The sequence below is a fragment of the Siphateles boraxobius genome, unplaced genomic scaffold (assembly GCF_051911475.1).
Source record: "Siphateles boraxobius isolate OS27281-9 unplaced genomic scaffold, OSU_SipBor_1 18, whole genome shotgun sequence".
NCBI classification, from domain to species: Eukaryota; Metazoa; Chordata; class Actinopteri; order Cypriniformes; family Leuciscidae; genus Siphateles; species Siphateles boraxobius.
The window spans coordinates 11053260-11075251 of NW_027508788.1; the positions used below are offsets into that span (position 1 = coordinate 11053260).

Sequence of the window (21992 nt, forward strand, 5' to 3'; positions counted from 1 at the left end):
ATCTGACTATAATATTTCCCCCCTGGCAACAAAATAAATCAATTTAAACCCTCAAAATTCAAACCCATCAATAAATCACGGATATTGAACGGCTTTGAAATGTTGTGAAAGCATTTCTATAGAAACATATTGATTAAAAATGTAATATCTTTAAGTCTCAACATATATGGTGTAGGTCAATGGAAATAAATAATTCAAAGCAAGGGTTAGAGAATGTGCTGTTTCCTGTTTTTAAAAATGTATACGTTTGAAAGGTATTAAACATAAAGGAAGATGAACTTTAGAATAGAACACTTTAATTCATTTAATATATTTATTTGTTATTTATATATATATATATGAAGTATAGTTAGATTCATGCTTATCTTCTCGGTTAAATGACACAGAGCCATAGCGTCATCCACCGGTTCTTCAGGCTAAATGACAGCTCCCGAATTAAATTACGCTTAATTTTGGTTGGTTCGCGAGCACCTCATTTACATATAATGGGCGGAGCTTTCGCCTCCCAAAATAAACGAGGAAATGTTGCAAGCTGCTGGATGTTCAGGCCCGCCTCTTACAGTAATTCATTCTTATGAATCGATGGAAGCATTCGCTGCTGAATTGATCCTTTAATTATCTGTAATTTCTGTTTTAATAATATGCTTTTACTTTTTCCGTTTGTTCTTCACACATAAAGACTGAGAGTCAAAGTGAGACTGTTACAATGGCAAGTTCAGAGGTAAAGATGGCTAATCTCTCTAAAGTTTAGTGCGTTTCTTGTCTGTTACAGGCTTTCCAAACCTGTCATGCCTTACCGTAATCCGTATGTTCTTAATTTTGTGTTGAACAGGGAAATAAGCTATGGGGTGGTCGTTTTGTGGGAAACACCGACCCTATAATGGAAAAGTTCAATGCGTCAATCGCGTACGACCAGCGTATGTGGGAAGCGGATATTAAAGGAAGTAAAGCATATGTCAAAGCCTTACAGAAAGCAGGGTTGGTCACCCAAAACGAGATGGAACAGATTCTTACAGGCCTTGGCAAGGTGATTATACCATTAACCACACAACCTGACTCATAAACCTGTCTATTTGCTTCCAGGTTATGTCTGTTCTTTTACAGTCATCTTTTTCATGAGACTTCATGTAACCCAGTGCACTTTGTAAATATGTACCAGGATACTGTACCATAGTCCATTCCCCCTTTGACACCAAAGCTTAATACATCACAGAAAAAAATATGCCCTGACACAGACATCTCCATGTGCACTCAACAATAGCCATGTGACAATGCTGCTGATTCAACATATGGCATTTTGTTCTGACAACATAACAACAACCAGCTAACTGGGGCTAGTTGTCACACGCTTTAAAGCGATTGTTCACCCAAAAATCTTCATCTAACTCACCCAAAAGTTGCCCCAAACCTGTATGAGTTTCTTTCTTCTGTTGAACACAAAAGAAGATATTTTGAAGAATGTTGGTAACCAGACAGTTGATGAACCCCACTGACTTCCATAGTAGGAAAAAAATACTATGGAAGTCAAAGGCTGCCGTCAACTGACTGGTTACCAACATTTTTTTAAATATCTTCTTTTGTGTTCAACGGAAGAAAGAAACTCAAGTTTGATGACAAAAAAATATTTTTTTGGGTGAACTATCCCTTTAATGCAGTGAATATTTCATTTTTGTATATCAGTTTCTGTATAGGTACATTTCATTACAAAAAAGCTATTGTAAATTTCCACTGTTATTGACAAAGAAAAAAGATTGATCATGTGAACATTGCCCGGTATTTAAATAGTTAAAACAGTTTTACACCACAATTCTGAAAGGTAATTTCCAAAAAATATTAACCAACAATTACTGTAATTAATTTACTGTATAATTTTAAATGCATAATAAGTGACAACTTACCCTGATAAAAATGTAATCTATTATTAAACCTTTTTAGAGGAAATCTATGTAGTTCTCGCTATATAATACATACATTTTATTCAAATTATTTTTCCTCAGAAGTAAGCTATGAATATGAAGGTTCAAGACTTCCACTCCAAGTAAATAACAAGAAGTATATTATTTACTCTATAAAACTGTGTTTATAATAAACTAAAATAATATGATAAAAAATACCAGTTTGCAATATCTAGCAGCACTGTTTTTGTACATCTAAAATTACTTAAAGTGAATGACACCGGAAGCCTTGCACATTAAATAAAAAAATGTCCTCACCCTCTATTAAATTCAAAATAAAGTGGAAATTTTACCCTTGAAGTTGAAAATATGTGTATTTTAGTTTGGAGGATAAAAAAACACACACAAATATTCTAATTTAATACAGAATTTGAAACCAGGGCACAACAGCTAGAGAAATTTAAGTGTATTTTTAATTCAAAAGCTACTGAGATATAGCATTGTGCTTCCGACTAGCACTGTGTTTGCCCTATATGGCTGTAAATAAATATTGTAAATTTCAAATCAAAAAAGACTTATTAGACATTTTACTTCATTGTCATTGACTGTTCGCACATATTTCTGAATGTCTTCATCAGGTTTTTGATGAGTGGTCCAAAGGCGAGTTCAAGATCAAACCAGGAGACGAGGATATTCACACAGCAAATGAACGCAGGCTGAAGGTAAACTCTGTATTATGTATTATGAAAAGAACATTTAACTGAATTTTTGGTTTCTATAATATTAATATCTTTTTCCATTTAAAGGAATTTATTGGTGATCCAGCTGGAAAGCTTCACACAGGCAGGAGCAGGAATGATCAGGTTTGGCTTGGACTGAATTTGGTCACATAACATTTCCTCTGTAGGCATGATTTGACTGAACAGTTTTCATTTGTTGGATATAGGTTGCAACAGATATGCGGCTCTGGCTGCGGGACGCTATTGCCACTCTGAAAGGACTAGCTTTGCAGCTCATCAACACTATGGTGGAAAGAGCTGCAGCGTAAGAATGCTCAATAATCCAGATACCTGTAGAGATCGGACTAATGTACAATTACCAAACACACACATCGCAAACTATCTTCCTTTGCCCTATCAGAGAGATTGACATCCTATGCCCTGGATACACTCACATGCAGAGGGCCCAGCCAATCAGATGGAGTCACTGGATTCTCAGGTGCATTTCAAAGAAGATTTCAGTCTTAAAGGGATAGTAGGCCCAAAATATGAAAATTCTGGCATCATTTACTCACGCTCAAGTTGTTCCAAACTTGTATGAATTTCTTTTTTTCTGCTGAACACAAAAGAAGATATTTTGGAGAAAATGGGTAACCAATGGGTAACAGTTGATGGGCCCCATTGACTTCCATAATATGGGGGGGAAATACTATGGAGGTCAATGGGGCCCATCAACTGTTTGGTTACCGACATTCTTCACAGTATCTTCTTTTGTGTTCAGCAGAAGAAAGAAATTCATACAGGTTTGAAACAACTTTACGGTGAATAAATGATGCACTATCCCTTTAATTATTTTCTACTCAAGGTAAAGCTACAGTGAAGTGTCAAGAACTTCATCTTGTTGATGCATATGTTTAGTCCCAATTGTTCATTCGATTCTCACAGTCATGCAGTGGCGCTAAGCAGGGATGTTGAGCGGCTGGACGACATCAGAAAACGTGTTAATGTGATGCCCCTAGGAAGGTTAGTTATGTGTATATACACTACTGTAATACTGTGCAGTAAGTGTCTTAAATAAGTATCTGTAAGTATCTTATGCTCACCAAGGCTGCATTATTTATGCATAGAATTTGGTTCTCAAGAAACTTGTTTTATTATTATCAATGTTTAAAAAACAGTTGTGCTGCTTTATATTTTTTTGGAAACTGATACATTTTTTCAGGATTCTTTTATGAATAGAAAGTTTAAAAGAACTTTATGGATGTATTTATGGACACTCTAATGCATCTTTGCTGAGCAAAAGTATTTAGTTCTTTCAAACAAAAACAAAAATCTGCTGAAGGGTTGTGTACACACTTCACACTTTCATTGTATTAAATGGATCTTTTTATAGATACATTGAAATATGATGTATATATTTGCCTTGCAGTGGAGCCATTGCTGGGAATCCCTTCAACATTGATAGAGAACTACTTCGTCAAGGTTGACAGTTTTTACTTTCGTTTTTTTTTTTGCTTTCTTGTTATTTGCTTTCCTGTTTTCATATTAAATATTAATGTGAGTTTAGTTCTTTTCCGATATAATTAATAATTTGTGAAGTATGTTCCTGTGATGCATGTTTGTGTACACAGGTAGAATTGTTCACCTGATTTACAATCTGATTTATAATTTTTTTTATCACTCCCCAGAACTAAATTTTGACAGGATCAGCATTAACAGCATGGATGCTACTGGACAGAGGGATTTTGTTGGTATGTAATAATAATGCTTCAAAAATCATCTGAGCGTATGATAAGTAACAGATTTCAGTGGAATAAAAGGGAATATTCACCCAAAAATGAAAATTCTGTCATCATTTACTGACCCTCATGTCGTTCCAAACCTGTATGACTTTCATTTCTCTGTGTAACATAAAAGAAGATATATTTTTAAAATGTCTGTTTTTTTTTGGTCCATACAGTTGAAGTCAATGGTCACCAAAACTTTGGTTTACCCGCATTCTTCAAAATAACTTTTTATGTTCCACAGAAGAAAGAAATTCCTAAAGATTTAGAACAACATGAGGGTAAATGATGGCAGAATATTTCATTTTTGGGCGAACTATCCCTTTAACTGTGTGTTTGTGTATGTTTTTGGACAGTGGAGTTTCTCTTCTGGGGATCAATGTGTCTCACACACCTCAGCAAGATGGCAGAGGATCTGATTTTGTACAGTACCAAGGAATTCTCCTTTATCACTCTGACAGATGCATACAGGTGAGGACAGCATATGATCCATAACGGGAAGTGATAGCAGTGGTTCATCTTGAGAATAGAATAGAAAAATAATAATGAAAAACTACACTCATCTGGCTGTGCATACGCCCATGACTTATAAGAGCTCTTGACTGACGGTTCCAGTCTGACCTGGGTCATGTTCTAATCTCATTCCGGTCTGTGCTTTACCGTCCAGCCTATGACTGCAAAAACAATTTCTTGAACAGCACATTAGCATATTCAAATGATTTCTTGATGATCGTGTAAAACAGAAAAGTAATGATGCTGCTGAAGTATTTAAATGGTAAACAGTTACTTTAAATTGTAATAATATTGTGAAATAACTGTAACTGTTTTCTATTTTAATGTATTTTAATGAAAGTGTATTTTAAAATATTTTCAGAACTGTTTTTACTGGGTTTTTTTTTTTTTTTTGCAACCTTGGTGAACATAAAATACTTCTTTCAAAAGCATTAAATAATCTTACTGTTCAGATCACAGATTTAAATGTGAGTGGATTTGACATACTGAGCCATGAAGTGCAAAACCTCTTTTTGTCTTATTAACCTAACATTTTGCCTAGTGGTTTGAACTCAAGAATGTGTCGTATGTAGGCCCCATAATAACCCATAATGTCACAGCAGACAGAGATCATTAATTTGAAGCTCTTGGGTTAACGGCTTTTCTTAGGGCTTTTCTATTATTTTTACCCCACTTGCCACGTATGCACATTTTCATCATGAAGCTCTAGGAGCTGCTGGCTTGAGCTTTAGGCAGAATTGCAAAATAATGGGTCATGATTCAGATTACTTTTATGGTGCAGTTGCAAAGAAATGTCTTTGAGTACACATGTACGTGTTCCTGCCATTACACACTTTCTGTTGTTGGAGCAAAGAAATTTTATTCTCATACTATAATTCTTTATGGCCTGTGAAGTGTTTGGTCTTTTAACATTAACTAATGACGAAGCTGTTACTGACCTTAGTTAACAAGTAAATGCTTGCTGAAAAATAATTATTACCCATAGTTCGAATTACAGGGGGTACTGGGGGGGTACTATACCCCCCAATGAAGACCCAGTACCTCCCAAAGGGACAGAAATATCAGTTTTGGGGGGGTCAGATAATTTTTCTGATATTGTGAAAAAATATAATTAGAGTTACAATAGGCTACAAGTCAACTCCTATTTTCACTGTAGGAACATTTTAATGTAAAGCGATTTCAGACACCCCTATTGTGGACCGTACCATTTTTAACCACCGTGGCTAGAAGCAACGGAGATAGAGAATGGTTTGCTGCTGACCTGCATGGATAAATGTAAGTTGCTAGCTGACGTCTAGCTTGTTGATTTTACAACCTTCATTTATTAACGTGTTTTGTTCTTTCATAGCTCATGTCACGTCTTCATACATTGAATTACCGGCTACTTACCTGCTACTTACCCACTGAGGCTAGTTAAGTGGACCTTAGTTACCAAGGTTAGTTAGCAAGGTTAGGTAGCAAGATAATTCTCAATTTAAATCAAGCTTTACATTGTGGTGAGTTAAAATCAGGGGCGGATCTACAAACAACATTGTTAGTGTATTAGAGGCGTGGGCGCGATCGAACTGTGTGTGTGTGTGTGTGTGAGAGAGAGAGAGAGAGAGAGAGAGAGGCGCGGGCGCGATCGAACTGTGTGTGTGTGTGTCGTATGACTAAATCTGTTCATATTTCCTCAAAACTCACTAGAAGACATCATTTGAGGGGTCTTTTTTTTTTTTATCTCCTGGGGAGCAAACCCCCCAAGAATTGCTTTTTCACAAAGTACAATTTAAGTATAGACTACACAGACTGTTGATAGTGATTACACAGAGAAAGGGTCCACAATTCACAAATTAAGACCCTCACCATCCAAAAACCCAGCTACATCTCTGATTTGACTCCCACTCCGTGTAATGTAGGTGTAGAGAACAAAACACATTCAATGAAAACCGTAGCATTTTAAATTATGAATAATGTCCATGGCCCCCCTCCTGAAACCTCATGCCACCCCTTTACCACCCCAGGTGGTAGTATGGTTTTTTATAGTATGCTCCTTAATCACATTAAAGATTGTGTTGATTTGACACTGACAACCATTGACTACAATGGAAAATTGGTTTCTGTTTATACAGTATATGAGAGGGTTGGGTCTTACCTCCAGGTCTTATGAAATCTAAAAATAAACCAAATCAATATTTCATGAAATAGGCAATAGGCTTCTTGAAAAGGTATTACTTTTACTAGTAATTAGAATGGTATTTCAGTGCACTTAACTTCTAACTTTTGGGAGTTGATCAAAACAGTTCTCTTTTGGATATATAATAACAATGAGATATTCTGTAGCCTACTGATTATCAGTTTGTCGCATGTTTAGACCTTGTATGTGTGTTGCACAACACATGTTGCACTTGGCGATCACGGTGGGGATTGATATGGTAGTGGACCATGATGGTCATAGAAGAAGTGAAGGGGCAGTACCCCCCAATTATGGTGGGGTAATTCGCACTCTGTTATTACCTATTTATTAACACCAAAACCATGTTAGGAAAAGCTGACCATCTGCCACAGAATGCAGGACTCAAACGGGTTGTCTTGATTGGTGGATGACTTTTTTTTATAAAGCTCATTTCTAAAAACCAAACAAAGACAAAACATAAAGACAAGCAACATAAAATACTAATATTTAGTTCTCTCCTGGGACAGACTCAGAGGCCAACATGTAAAAGTGCTTCTTCAAAGCCATTTTAAAAGCATTCTAAGTAGAGTAGGGGCAGAGCGGATGGAGAGCGGTAAGGTTCGGTTATTGAAAAGAAACAATCTCCTTTTTGCTTGAGTTGGGACTGCGGTATTCGAAATAAAAGTTTATCGGCCAATCTCACATTTTTTACTAGCTGGTGTAGAATAACAAGATCTGACAGGTAAGAGGGAGCGAGTCCAGTTAAAAAAAAAAAAAAAAAAAAAACCTTATATATATATAACCATTGATAAAATCTGAGTGATTCTTTCTGTCCCTCTTTCTCATACCGGTCAATAGTGTAGCAGCGGCATTTTGAACCAGCTGCAATTGATTCATCAATGCCTGGGAAAGTCCTAAATACACAACTTTACAATAGTCCAATCTGGATGATATAAAAGAATGGATGATTGTCTCCAGATCTCTAGATGAAAGGATAGATTTTATCTTGGCTATTAACCTTAGGTAGTAGAAATAGTTTTCACCACAGCGTTAACTTATTTAGCAAAATTCAACTCTGAATCAAAAAAATATACCTGGATTTTTTGTGTATGGGTGAATATTTCTAGACAGTCACTGTAAAAAACCCCACACGATTTTATCACTTTTTCTTTTCTCAAATCAACTTAGATAATTTTTTATGTGGTTCAGATAACATAATATTTTTGAGTTTCTGTTGATTAAACCAATCTCCTTCATTGTATCAATCAATTGTTTACATATCAATGAACTTAAAAAAGTAACTTGGCTGCCTTAAAATTTTAAGTTAAACCAACAATACTTTTTTAGAGTGTTTGATGAAGAGTGCAGGCCGTCGAGTAACAGGTAACCCCTGGAAAGGTAGAAGAACCCCGTGAGTTTAGGAAGTGGTCCTCAATAGGGATGTGTCTGCATCAGTCCGTGGTAGAGAGAAGTAAATCAAGAAGGACTTGACGATCATAGGTATGAGTGCAGCTGTGTTTTCTAACACAAACAACCATATCACCCATAACAATGCATATAAAGCAATTGACATAAGGCAGAAGCCAGCAAACAACCTGGCCTCAAGTGGCCTTGGGACACAGAGACTGAACATGAGCTGTCTGATGTGTACTGAGAGATTCAGCCAATTTCTGCTTTGTATGTGTGTCTAGTGTGTGTAGTTAATCAGAGCGGTTGTGTTTATGTTTGTGTGTGCAGCACTGGGAGCAGTTTAATGCCTCAGAAGAAGAACGCAGACAGCCTGGAGCTCATTCGCAGTAAAGCAGGACGAGTGTTTGGCAGAGTAAGATACAACACTGACTAATGAAGCCAACACGATACACGGATACTGGCCTACAGAGATAATCACGTCATTAAAATAACTGCCCTTATGATTAAGGTTAATCTATGGCAAATTTAATAATTAGTACTAGGGCTGTCAAATGAATGTTATTATTAATTATTGGTTATCGGATAATGGATATGTAATAGTGCGTGCTTATTTCTCCTACTTTTAAATTAAGACGCTGTCATCTAACTCTCACTTAATCTTTAAAAACATGAATAATTTAATAACATTGTTAGATTTTCTTTCGAAAATCTCAAAATGATTTACTAGGTCTCTTTATCTACTATGTAAGAACATATAAATTAATCATTTGATACAATGCATTTATTATGTACATACATGTTTTTACATTGTACATATATTTTAAAAAGTACCTGCATGGAATTACAGCTGTAATGATTTTCTGTAATTACATCTATAATTATACTGTTGAACCTTCCCTTAAAGCATAATCTACTCTTAAACCTAACCATACCAGTAAACCTGTCTCCTCCCTTACCTGCATCCCACCTCAATAGCAGCTCGAGGGTTTTGCAATACAATATAAACGCAATAGGTACATTGTACTTAAAAAAAAAAAAAAAATCTAAGTACATGGTAGTTAAGGACACCTAATATAAGTTGTGACCGATTATTCATTTTTCATACTGTAAATTATAATGTTGTGTTGCCTAAATTCACTTTAAAAGGGATCACATTTAATAACACAGCTAAAAACACATTTTAATATTGGCAATTTATCGTTATTGGCCATAACATAAAATGAATTAACCTTATCGGCCTGAATTTTCATAACACTGCATCCCTAGATTAATCTGAAGAAAGTAATAATGCAATTTCTAAAAGATTAAATATATTATAGTATTAAAAGTAATATTTAAAATATTATTTAATAAAATTATCAAATATTAACACTCACAATATGTACTTCATCTAATTTAAATTTCATTGTACTACAGTTTGCAGGGTTTTTGATGACTCTCAAAGGCTTGCCCAGCACATACAACAAAGACCTACAGGTATGTCCATAACAGGCAGAGAATGTGATTATTTTGCTTTCAACTGTCCTCTGATTATATGTTTTATCACTACAGGAGGATAAGGAGGCCATGTTCGACACATACGATACAGTGTACGCTGTGCTGCAGGTGGCTACAGGTGTCATCTCAACTCTAAAGGTAAGAGACGGGTTAAACTACAAGTTAATGTGGCTTTGTCATGGACAGTGGCAATCAAGAACAAAACTGTTACCTTGGTTAAATAGCCAGTAGGTGACATGATGAAAAAGATGCAAATGTGTTGGTCATGTATCCGTTGTCAGTCTGCATTTTGAGCAACGTAACGAATTGTTGTTTTATTTCCTGAGTGGTAGAGTTTAAGCATTCATACTTTTCCATTCCTCAGGTCAACCAAATAACGATGGAAGCGGCCCTCAGCCCAGATATGCTGGCCACTGATCTTGCCTACCACCTGGTCAGAAAGGGAGTGAGTCCATCGATTCATCTACTTATAATATATAGCTTTTGTGTTACAATTGAGCGGAATGAAATCTGATATATACATGTATATTAAAGATGCCTTTCAGAGAGGCCCACAGTTGTGCTGGAAAAGCCGTCTATATTGCTGAGACTAAGAAAGTCAGTCTGTCTGAACTCACTGTAGAGGACCTTCAAACCGTCAGGTCAGCAGGCACATTAAAACAATAATGGCATATAGAAGTATATGAAATGTTTTTATTTTTATTCTTTATTAATTTGTTTCTCTCTTTCTCTCCAGCCCTTTGTTTGACAAAGACGTTTCTTCCGTGTGGGACTACATCAGAAGCGTTGAACAGTACAGCGCACCAGGTGGCACTGCGAGGAGTAGCGTCACGGCTCAAATCGAGCACTTTAGAGCCTGGTTACAGGCACAAAAACAGTAACTATAGTCTCAAGGTCAGCAGTAGGTGCTCTTTCTTCAGAGATGAATTTGGCATGTTATGCCTGCTATTATCTCATGTCATCACAGATTCAGTTAAAGTCAAGGGTTTGCCTGTGTGTTACATTTAAGGAAAGTTTCATTGGTTTAGAATAAGGATTTTACATGACAAAACGTGTACAATGAAATATAGTTACATTTGAATAAATGATTTGTGCAGCCACCTAATTTGAAGTTTTATTAACATCTTTGGAAACATACATAATGTACAACTTATGTACAACCCCACATGCCCTGCAAATGCGCATTAATTGTTAAATCATCAAATCATAGCTGTATGAAACACTCAATTTACAGGGTTTTCCTGGAAACATCTGAGAATTAAAAAAAATTGGCATTTCCAGGCCTGGAAAATCATGAAACTGTTGAAATTTACCCATTGAATTCATCTTAGTGAAGGTTCAGAAAGCTTCAAACGAGCCACATTTTCATCTCAAGTGGTTTTATTTAGTATTTTGAAGACTTTACAATGACAACCCAAACCCCCTTCAAAATATTTCACATGCAGTAATCATGAACAATTAAGTCAAGGAAAACAGGTAGGAATCCTGAATTTGATTGAAGTCGGATAAAGCTGCCATGTTTAAAGGAGAAGGAGAGTAGATGTGAAAAGAAGTACGACTGAAACAATTAATAGTTTGTGAACAAATAATAAATTAATAATGTTATCAGGTTTCACAGCCTTAGCATGGTGGCAATGATCCCTTCCAGTAACTTCAGTTCAGTGCTTGAAAGATTTATTAGCTGTATTTTGTTTGTAGAAATTGGAATCAGAACATCCTGTGTTAAAAGAGATGTGTTCTCTACCATTCAGTGAAAACACCTTTGTTGTCCAAAAACACAAAAGAGGCACAGAAACAGCGCGATTAGATTGGGCAGAACACACAGACAGTGAGATTTCACAGATGTGTAAACAACTCGTCCATTCAGATCCTGCACAGGACGGAATATTCCAGTCATTGGTTTTTCTGTTGCGAATAACACTTGTTTATACATTGATGTCAGCTAAAGTAGAAAAAGAAAGATGGCCAAAAGGATCAGTACATTTGAATTAAACTGCCACCAGTGAACTCAACCTTTCCATAAGTATATGATTAATTGAGATCTCCTACAGTTCTAATCTAAATTATTCAACCCCCATTCCAAATCAGGTTTATTGGCAAAATGTACAGACTTTCAGCTGTTTGCAATGAACAAATCAAATAAAAATGATTGAAATAACTCAACACAACAAATGTTTCAAGTGGTTAACCCCAAATTCAACTAAGAATGCAACTTTTAATGACTTCTGGAGTCTCAAAATTATTCAATCCCCTGAATAGAATCCCTCACAACAGCACAAATCTACAACATAGGTGTTGTCTCAAGCACATCTGATGCAACTAATCAAGGGCTTCATTAGTTGCACCAGGTGTGCTAGAGCTAGAACACATGAAATAGGTTTGTTGAGTGTTACTTTTGACTGCATGCTAGAAATATGGCAAAAGAATGGTCCAAAAGGTTAAGAGAAGATTTCATCGCCATTCACAAACAAGAAACCGGATACAAAAAGATAGCGAAGGCACTAAATGTTCCTAGAGACACCGTTGGAAGCATAGTTCGCAAGTTCAAAGTTAAAGGAACAGTGGTTACACCACCTGAATGGGGAAGAGAAAGGAAGCTATCAAAGGCTGCAACCAGATTTCTGAGAAGGCAGATTCAGAAAAACCCTTGAGGGACTGCAAAGGACCTGCAGGAAAAGGCGGTTGCAGCACGTAAACCCAAGAATATTACTGAACTGGAGGCCATTGTTAATGAGGAATTGGTTAAGATTCCTCAGAAACGCTGCCAGAAGCTGATGTCTGGTTATACATCTAGTTTGCAGCACGTCATAACAGCAAATGGGTGTTCTACTAAGTACTAAAGTTGCTTGCCATTAAGGGGTTGAATAATTTTGAGACAAGTCATTAAAAGTGGCATTTTCAGTTGAATTTGGGGAAACCACTTGAAACATTTGTTTTGTTGAGCTATTTCAATTACTTTTGCTTGATTTGTTCATAGCAAACAGCTGGAAATCTGTCAAATTTGCCAATAAACCTGATTTACAATGGGTGTTGAATAATTTTGATTAAAACTGTAAGTATGACTAACATTTATATCTCAGTCCGGTTTATGCCAAAAAGTCTCTCTGTACCTGAGTTTTGCTTATGGGCAGAGTCTGTTGGAAGACCGTCCACACAACAGACTGGTCACAACCTGGTGTGGTCAAGGAACCCGAGTACCGATAGTAGCTCAGTGTATTGGCTTGAGGGATGATGTCAGCCAGTCTAAAGTCTTCAATTTCACTGCTGTTCCCTTTTGATCAAATCGCATATTGTGGAACCAAAATACAGACAAACAAAACATGTTAAATAGATAAACTAATAAAAAATTAGAAATTCAGTTCCCCCAAAAGATTATAGTCTTTCTTAAAAGTACTCACCTTCATGTTTGACTTTTCCTAAAGCCTCTATAATTTTGTCAAGGTTTTTGTTTTGCTCCGAAGACACCTAATGGGGGATGACAAAAGTCTGTGTTTTAATAGTTATTATCGACATGGTTCATTAAAGGGATATTTCACCCAAAATGGCTGCAAAGTGAATGAGGAGGATTGGGGCTGTCAAGCACAAAATGACAAAAATGCAACATAAGATGTCATAAAAGTAGTCTGCATTGAAGCTATTTGATAACATTGTTGAGCTCAAAGTGAAAATAATGCAGCGTAAATCTTTTTTTTTAACATACATAATCATCACCACTAGCTTTGCTTGGCACATTCATTTGATGTCTGATTCATGAACAAACTGAGTCGGATCTTTTAAGCTGATCCAGTACACAAAACCAATTTGAATGATTTGTTCATGTATTAAACGTATTTTGTTTGTCAAAAGTCTTGTTGTATAAATCACATTTATGATACTTATATGGCATTTTTTTAGTTTTTTTTTTCTTCTTCCTTGAAAACCCCAGTCCTCATTCACTTTCATTAAATGGAAATTCTTCAAAAATTCACCTATTGAGTTTCATGCAAGTATGTCTGTCATTTTGGAACAATTGTTTTTTTTTTTTATTATTTATTTTAGGTGCAGGATTATTATAGTTAACTAACACTAAAACCTTAAAAACATTTGTTACTTGAAATGAAATAAACTTCAAATGAATTTTTTTTTTTAAATTTAACTTAAAATTTATTTTAACTTGTACTAAAATAACTAGGTAACACTTTAGTTTAAGGTCAAATTCTTACTTTTAACTAGTTGATTTTTAACATGCATATTACTAGGATATTGGCTGTTCATTAGTACTTATAAAGCACATATGAATGCCTTATTCTGCATGACCATCTTCTATATCCTACCCTAAAACAACTTAAACTTAACAATTTAACAATAATTAGGAGTTTATTGAGGCAAAAGTCGCAGTTAATTGTTAGTTAATAGTGAGAATTGGACCCTAATCTAAAGTGTGAACAATAACTAATAAGCTGAAAAAAGAATAAGAATATATATAATTATATTTTTGTCAAGTTATAATGAAATGAACAACAAAATTACTAAAACTTGAACTAAATTTTAAACCGAATATAAAAATAAAAATGAATTAAATAAGGGTAAACTATCCCTTTAAGAGCTTGTGTTCAAATGATTTCCTCACAATATCAGAAAGGCATCAGTACCTCAAAAAAGAAGCCAAGTGCTGCCACCCCCGTAGAGTCATTTAGAGCCATATTCAAGTTGTTATACTTTTCTTTAATGTGGACAATATGGAGCTGGGAGGCAAAATGCATAATTAATACCCATCATAACTTAACTTACAGTGCTTAGCATAAGTGAACACACCTATGCTTAAGTTGACTAAAAACAGGAATACAAAATATTCTTTTGGAAATTGATCTTAATGCCTTAATTTAAAAAATGAGGAAAAATCCAACCTTTAAGGACACCAAATTTTCTATTTTTCTAAAAATCTGCCTGCCTCTATGGGAATTTAACATAGGGGTGTCCTGACTTACGCAACCTGTATTTTAAGGAAGAACATTTATTTATTTACGATACTTTATTCATTCACAAAGAAAATTGGTGTCCTTAAAGGTTGGGTTTTCCTCATTTTTTAAATTAAGGCATTAAGATAAATTTCCAAAAGATGATTTTTTATTCCTCTTTTTAGTCAACTTTAGCATGGGTGTGTTCACTTATGCTAGGCACTGTATAATAATTATATGCTTTGTTTGCATTTAATCCTGTAAATATCCTTGACTGTGACATGGACTCTCACCTCCATGGGATAACGCTCCCCGTCCACAGAGTGCTCTGAGCCCTGGCCGTCGTCCTTTCCCCAGTGCAGGTGGAACTGGACAGCCTTGTATGTGGCTGACAGACCCCCACCACGGAGACGCACCGATTCAGGGAGTGTAAAGTGAGCTGGGAAGAAGTATAGAGCATGTTATCATACTTAACTGTACGATTACAATATTTAAAAGTCAATTGAATTTAAAAGTTAATTGAATTGTTTTTTTATGGAATATTGCAGGATTTATCCATGCACATCAGTATTTTTTAAAATTCATGTGCCCTTGTAAAGCGTCATTTCTTCTCTTCTCTGAAAACGAGGGCGGGACAACCTGTCAGATCAAAACAATAGCAAACCACAACCATCCAATCAATTCACGATGGACAAAATCAAATCCCGCCAAACATTTTTTCTTGTTCGAGAAGCCATTTTACTCGGATACACGTCACAATAGGCAAGAAAAGACTATATCATAAGTTCCGTTTCATGTCCACTTTTAAATGATAGTTCATCCAAAACTTTGTTCCTGCCCTTACGTTGTTCCAAACCTTATGGGTTTGGAACAACGTAAGGGCAGGAACAAAGTTTTGGATGAACTATTATCCAACTGTTCATCTTTGAAACAACACTGTAAATAATTATATGATCAATAAGTTATGACAACATATGTTTTTACATTGCTTAACTCCTTAATTGCTTAATTACTTTTTTTAAGTTACAAGATTCAACCATTTTTAAGTCAGTTTAATGTAATTTAAGTTGAAATTACTTAAACATCCAAATTGATTGTAATTTGATTTCTGTCCCTCCATTCAAATTCCATTCCACCAAAACTTTCACAATAAAAAAAAGTTTATGAAGACATAATAAAAAGTAATCCAAATTTTATAAACACTGATAAATGCACATAGATAGAGCTCATAAAATATGGTAAACAGAAGCTCAAATGTATACCAATGAGGTTTGTTCAGTCATTTCTTTTACGCTATCTTATACTTTCTGATGCTTCAAAGTTTTGGTTGGGTGGACTTTTAATGGATGGACAAAAGTGATAAAAGATTTAAAAAAAAACATCTTCATTTGTGTTTTGAAGACGAAATAAATGAAAACAGAATTTACATTTTTAGGTGAACTATCCCTTTAAAGTTCAGTTCCATCTACCTGATTGTCCATGATTTTCCACACTCATATTGAAAATGTCCTCATGACCATCGAAGATAAAACTGGTCAGTTCTGGGTCATGCTTCACTTTGCGTGTGATGATATTGATGGGCGATTGATTTTGACCTCCACACTGAAGAAAAGATTTTTTCCACTCTGAAGGCCCTGGATGACACAAATGGAAAACACCTTTTTCTAACTGTATACGTCACACGTCAGAACAAGGACTTTGCCTTAGTGATGACAATGCAAAAACTTGAGAGGTTGAGCCCCGGTTCTCACCTGTACATTCGCTTTCACAAGACAACTGGCCCTCGTAGCACCACTCACCTGGAACAGAGAGAAAAAGAACTGTTCCATGGACCACTATTGGAAAGTATTTAAATCTGTGACTCGAAGCCAAGGTTCAGAGCGGTCTTAAGAACCAGTTTTGATGGTGGTCATTAAATAACAAATTTGTTTATTTTGTGGCCATATACTGTAAAACCATGCTTTGATTCACAAAGTTTTTCCTGATAATCAGTGAGCCATCTAACAGAGTTCCCCTCCTGATCACCAGGTTTGATCGAGAGCAGAACACGTGCTTGAATACAAAGGCTCCCTAAGTGATTTTAAGCTTGGCATTTGAATTTTTTGTTTCCAAGTAAACAGTTGTTCTTCATTGCAGTGAACAATGTTGCAAATAAAACTTGGTTGAATTGAGAATGTGATGCTGGGTGTTAAATATGAGAATGACAACAGAAAAAAAAAATTATACAAAAGTTATTCTGAAGCTGATATGCCACCATACGTGTATGCATTACATCTGCATCTGTCCTGTAAAGTACTAGCATGTGAAATCTTAAGGAGACGGTGATCTTAGAAGAGGTCAGACAATCTAAATGATATGCACAACACAAGGTGACCTCTGTTAAAATATAACCTGTCTGGATTCAGTAACCCAAGATGCACTGCGGTACAGGCTAGATTAACCAGTGACAGAGCAAAATCATGACGTTCAGAGTAAATGTGCAGCACTACATTGCAACTTGAACTTTATATGTGCAAGCATTATATTGAAGTCCCTCTTTCACATTTGTAAAAAAATTATCATCTGGAAGTGAGTTTACTAGTACGCCATGTGTGCCTACCTAAAAATGCACAAATATTCATACCTAAACAAAACACACACTTTATACATTTTGCATCTGCCTCTACTTTTGGATCATAATTATTTTCAAACAGTCCACCTTCCCATACCCTAATAAATTACCACCACTTTTCAAATAATTCTGACACCACTGTGTTTTGCAATTCCAGGGCAAGGGCTAATACAACAATTTTGTACCTGATATATTCAAGTTCAAAACAAAGAGGGCGGGTAGAGAAGACACAAAGAAATGAATTATAGAGTTCAAGAATGCAACCGCATTCACTCAAAGGACAAGGAGCAGGACAATGAGAGGCTGTGATTCGACTAAAATTCTACCAGACTGTTGGTAGAGGTGGTAATGCATAGGGACAGCTGATTATTGTTTTGTAACAACAGTACAAACATTTAGCCTAAAACAATTTTCCCACAGTGGTAAAGCAATCTCAAGTCAACTCAACAGCTTTCAGTTAGTGGACAGGACTTGCCACATAATCATGTGATAGATAATCATAACTATTTACAGTAGGTTATATGGCTTTGTTTAAAAAAAATAAGTTAAAGGCATACATGTAGCCTAGGCTACATTGAAGCCCAAAGGTGATCTTTTCTATAGTCCCGAATGTAAATTAGTAGACTAAATTAACGTTGACTCTGTTGTTTATGGGTCATAAATAGACAAGCCACATGTTATATTTCCAAAATGTCCATTTATGTGGAGTTATTATTTAGCCAGTTCAAGCAGGCTGCAGACTCACTTATTCACGTCATTTTTTTCTCGGGATCGCGCCCGCTCTGTTCCGCGTGCCCAGCCTTCACTAGACTACTGGCCGGGTAAGTTTTTTCGAGCAGCTCCCTCTGCCAAACTTCGCTATCCCCTTTCACTTCTGCTGCTAACTGTTTATTCACTCATGGGGACAATCTGTTCACCTGCTAGAAGGCAAAATTGTGACGGGATGGAAGTTATGTATAGGCTATGTTTGCGCCGTACAGGTAGGCTACGAATCGCAACATAAAATGCTCTCCGATTTATTTTCTAATTTTAATTTATGATCATTATTACACACACACACACATTTATATATATATATATATATATATATATATATATATATATATATATATATATATATATATATATATATATATATGCGTAATCGAATAAAAATGTTTGGAATAGGAACTGTTTGAATGATTTACTTTATTATTTATGTAGGCCTATACTTGTAGGTGTTTTTTGCATTAAAATGTCAGTGATGGGCTAAACTATTTATGTAGTTTAGATTAAAGCTGATTATGTTATTTGTAATGACAATATTAGGGGGGTGCACGAATATTCGATCTGTAATTATTATTCGAAAAATAAAATGCTATTCGAATTTTACTACGTTGCTTTGCTGGCCGTAAATGCAGTGAATCCATGATAAAACCCAAGCACTAACTCGCAGTTATAATTAAATGTGGCGCTGTGGAGCGTGTTAACAAGTTGTTTGTGTTTGATCATCACATAATGTTGTCGTCTGCCTCGCGAAGTTTGGAACTACTTGAAAATGATCTTACAAAATGGATTACTTTTGATCAAATTAATTAATTAATCTGAGTTACTTATAATATCATCACCACAATGAAAAATCACATGAAATCCAAAGAGCAGTCGAATGAGGAAAGGTAGCTGTATCACTGCATTCACGACTGCAGGTATCACGACGGGACCCCACGTGTTCCGAGATGATAACTAATGTAATAGCAAAGTGATTTTGAGATATATAGCCTAATTCCTTTAAATTTCATTGAAGGAGACGGGTTTAAGAACAGAAAACGCAAAGTGCTGTTAGAAACTTAGAACACCGTTATCTTTGTGTCTCTGAAACGTCTGTCAGCGCAGCGGGTTTTCTCACTCGAGCATAAAGTGCTGGCGGCACTGCATGTGGATGTTAGCCTATTGTTTTTCTCAACATAAATGTGAAACAACATTAAACACGATAATCAAATGCTGACTCGATGTGTACATTCTGTATATCTGGCGCAGTCTGCTTTATTAGTCGTTTTTTCCCCGTTCGTGCTGCTTGAGCTTAAATGCTCTTGTTTTTTTGTTTACACATAGGCCTACTGTTTAATGTTTTCAACTAAAAGAAAACTTTAACATATTGTAAGCTTATTGTGTATATTGCCTAATCGAAAGCTTGTTCAGAAATGGTGACAAAAACTTACGTCTAAAAAATAACGTCTTTTTAAATAAATAAACAAATATTCGAATATTCAATTTTATTACCCCGAATATTCGAATGCAATATTTTTGACAAATGCCCATCCCTAGTTAAGAATAGTTCTATATGCCTATGTGTCACGTAGGGTTGCCAACCGTTCCGTATAATAGCCTAGGCTACGGAATCGTCCCGTAGCCTATTTGACACATAAAAGTCTTGTTCCAAATTGAACTGATACGGAACACAGTTTGTTCCGTATTTTTGAGAATCAATTCAGTGCAAATCCATGACAGACATAGCTTCTAATATAGCCTATGTCAGACAGACTATGAACGAAGAGATTTGTAGGCTATGATAAGAAAAAAAAAAACCCGACGGTGCGGTAGATACTAATTTCTCCCCATGTATGTCTACGATCAGTCGCGTAGCGTTTTTAACATCTTGGAACTTCATCAGAGAATGCCCTTTTAATTAGTCGTTAGTCATTGTGAGTCACGTATCGTAGCAACGATGACGGCAAGTGACGACAGCGGGAAATGTAAAAATTACTACCTCCGAGCAGCCGACCGAAAGAAAGTTAACTATAATAGAAGTATAATTATATAAAGATATTTGCACTACACTTGCTTAAAATGTTGTTTAATTAAATTAAAAATATTTTTTTTGCAATGGAAAGAACATTCTAGAAGTCTTATTCTATTGAAGAAGTTCGCACAAGGCTACAGAAATCTGTTGTTTATTTTTCTTAAAATGCAGTCTAAGCCGATGAGTTTTGAAATTAGGCTATATGTTGTATTTGTTTAAGTAAAAAAATAAAAAGTATTATAAACTAAACAAATCCATGGTTCATTGTTGGCAAAATGATCATGATAGCCTTTATATCTGGTTCAGTCTTATATAGCCTATTGATTCGGCCCACTTTGCTATTCTATAAATATATAGGCCTAATAAGTTGTATTATAATATGCTATAATGTATGATAGCATACAATATTCACCAGAAGTCATCATTTCAGGGGTTATATTTCAAAATCCACATCGTTATTTCCATTTCAGAAAGTTGGCAACCCTAGTGTCACGTGTGTTCTAGAAAAACGCATTAGCCTATTAATAATAGGCTACCGCATTATTGTGATGTTGATTTTTAGCATGTTGATGACTATTTAAGTTGTGTTGGTTCCCAAATGTTGTTAGTACAATCATAGTCCATTTTAAAACCACACTTTTATTAAAGTGTAGAATCAGTAATTTTCCGGTTCGTTTCGAAATTCGAATCGAATATGTGAGGGAGACCGTTGTGTGAACTCGCTATGAACGATTCAACTTCACATCATTGCTGGCTGTTCATCGTTGCTTAGCCTACACAGCATTGCATTGTACACAAAGTTTCCCAGACTGTCTAGATTTTAAACAGTTTTTGTAAATTTTTATTTGATCATAGTTTGGAGCCCTAAATGAATAATTATATTTCAAATACTAATTGTATAAAAGCTAGGCTATAGACTACTATAGTAATGGTACTCAAAATAAAACTTAGCCTTCCGAATATTGCATTTTTACAATTTATTCTAAAAACTGTATTAAATAAGATTGAACTTTATTTAAAAATATATTATTTATTTCTATGCAAGACATACAAAAAATGTAGTTGTATTTTGTCAGGCCAAAATTCAGCCTCTTCTGTTTTTCATAGAGCAGTAATTCACTCAACTGTATTCAGCCACAACCAGCCAGCCAAAGACACTGACAGATAGATGAATAGTTAGACAGACAGAGAGATATATAGTAAGATAGATAGTTAGGTAGATAGTTAGACAGATAGTTAGATAGATAGATAGATAGATAGATAGATAGATAGATAGATAGATAGATAGATAGATAGATAGATATAGATAGATAGTTAGACAGATAATTAGATAGATAGATAGATAGATAGATAGATATTCTACCTTACCTGAGCAGAGCTTTAAAGCCAACAGAACAGATGAGAGAGAGAGAATGGACGTCATGACTACAATACCAATACAGTTCTCACTGCCTTTGTGACAGGAACTATTTATATACAGTCAGGGAAAGGAAGGAGGAGAGAGGGAGAGCGTTTTACAGGTAAGAGGTGAAATGACAGGTGCAAGGGCAGCAAACTAGGGCATTTGAGGCCCTTGATGAGGACATTACCTATCACAATACAACCTACGGCCAGTTGAACCTAGTTAAGTTTTCCCTGAACTCTGGCTAAGTGAATTTGCTTTATCTTAGAGCCTGCAGAGGCCACCAGTGG

At 35.6% G+C, this 21992-nt stretch overlaps 2 protein-coding genes across 3 annotated transcripts; one reads left to right on the forward strand and one right to left on the reverse strand.

The window, feature by feature from the left end:
- Positions 1-506: 506 nt before the first annotated feature.
- Positions 507-11078, forward strand: asl (argininosuccinate lyase). The gene is made up of 17 exons (XM_077233530.1): positions 507-561; positions 680-721; positions 833-1027; positions 2534-2617; positions 2702-2758; positions 2842-2939; positions 3036-3113; positions 3560-3637; positions 4044-4096; positions 4303-4365; positions 4755-4869; positions 8804-8888; positions 9893-9952; positions 10028-10111; positions 10338-10418; positions 10508-10614; positions 10710-11078. Exons 1-17 carry the CDS (start codon positions 523-525, stop codon positions 10852-10854), a joined length of 1464 nt encoding a protein of 487 aa, XP_077089645.1. The 5' UTR covers positions 507-522; the 3' UTR covers positions 10855-11078.
- A 257-nt stretch (positions 11079-11335) lies between these two features.
- On the reverse strand, positions 11336-21741 carry ca4c (carbonic anhydrase IV c). 2 transcript variants are annotated; one of them, XM_077233534.1, is made up of 8 exons: positions 21669-21741; positions 16662-16709; positions 16380-16544; positions 15204-15349; positions 14605-14697; positions 13372-13438; positions 13084-13244; positions 11336-11915 (listed from the first exon to the last, which is right to left on the reverse strand). In XM_077233534.1, exons 1-8 carry the CDS (start codon positions 21721-21723, stop codon positions 11721-11723), a joined length of 930 nt encoding a protein of 309 aa, XP_077089649.1. In that variant the 5' UTR covers positions 21724-21741; the 3' UTR covers positions 11336-11720. The 2 variants fall into 2 exon arrangements, with proteins under 2 accessions (XP_077089649.1, XP_077089650.1); XM_077233535.1 differs by lacking the exon at positions 14605-14697.
- Between the last annotated feature and the right edge of the window lie 251 nt (positions 21742-21992).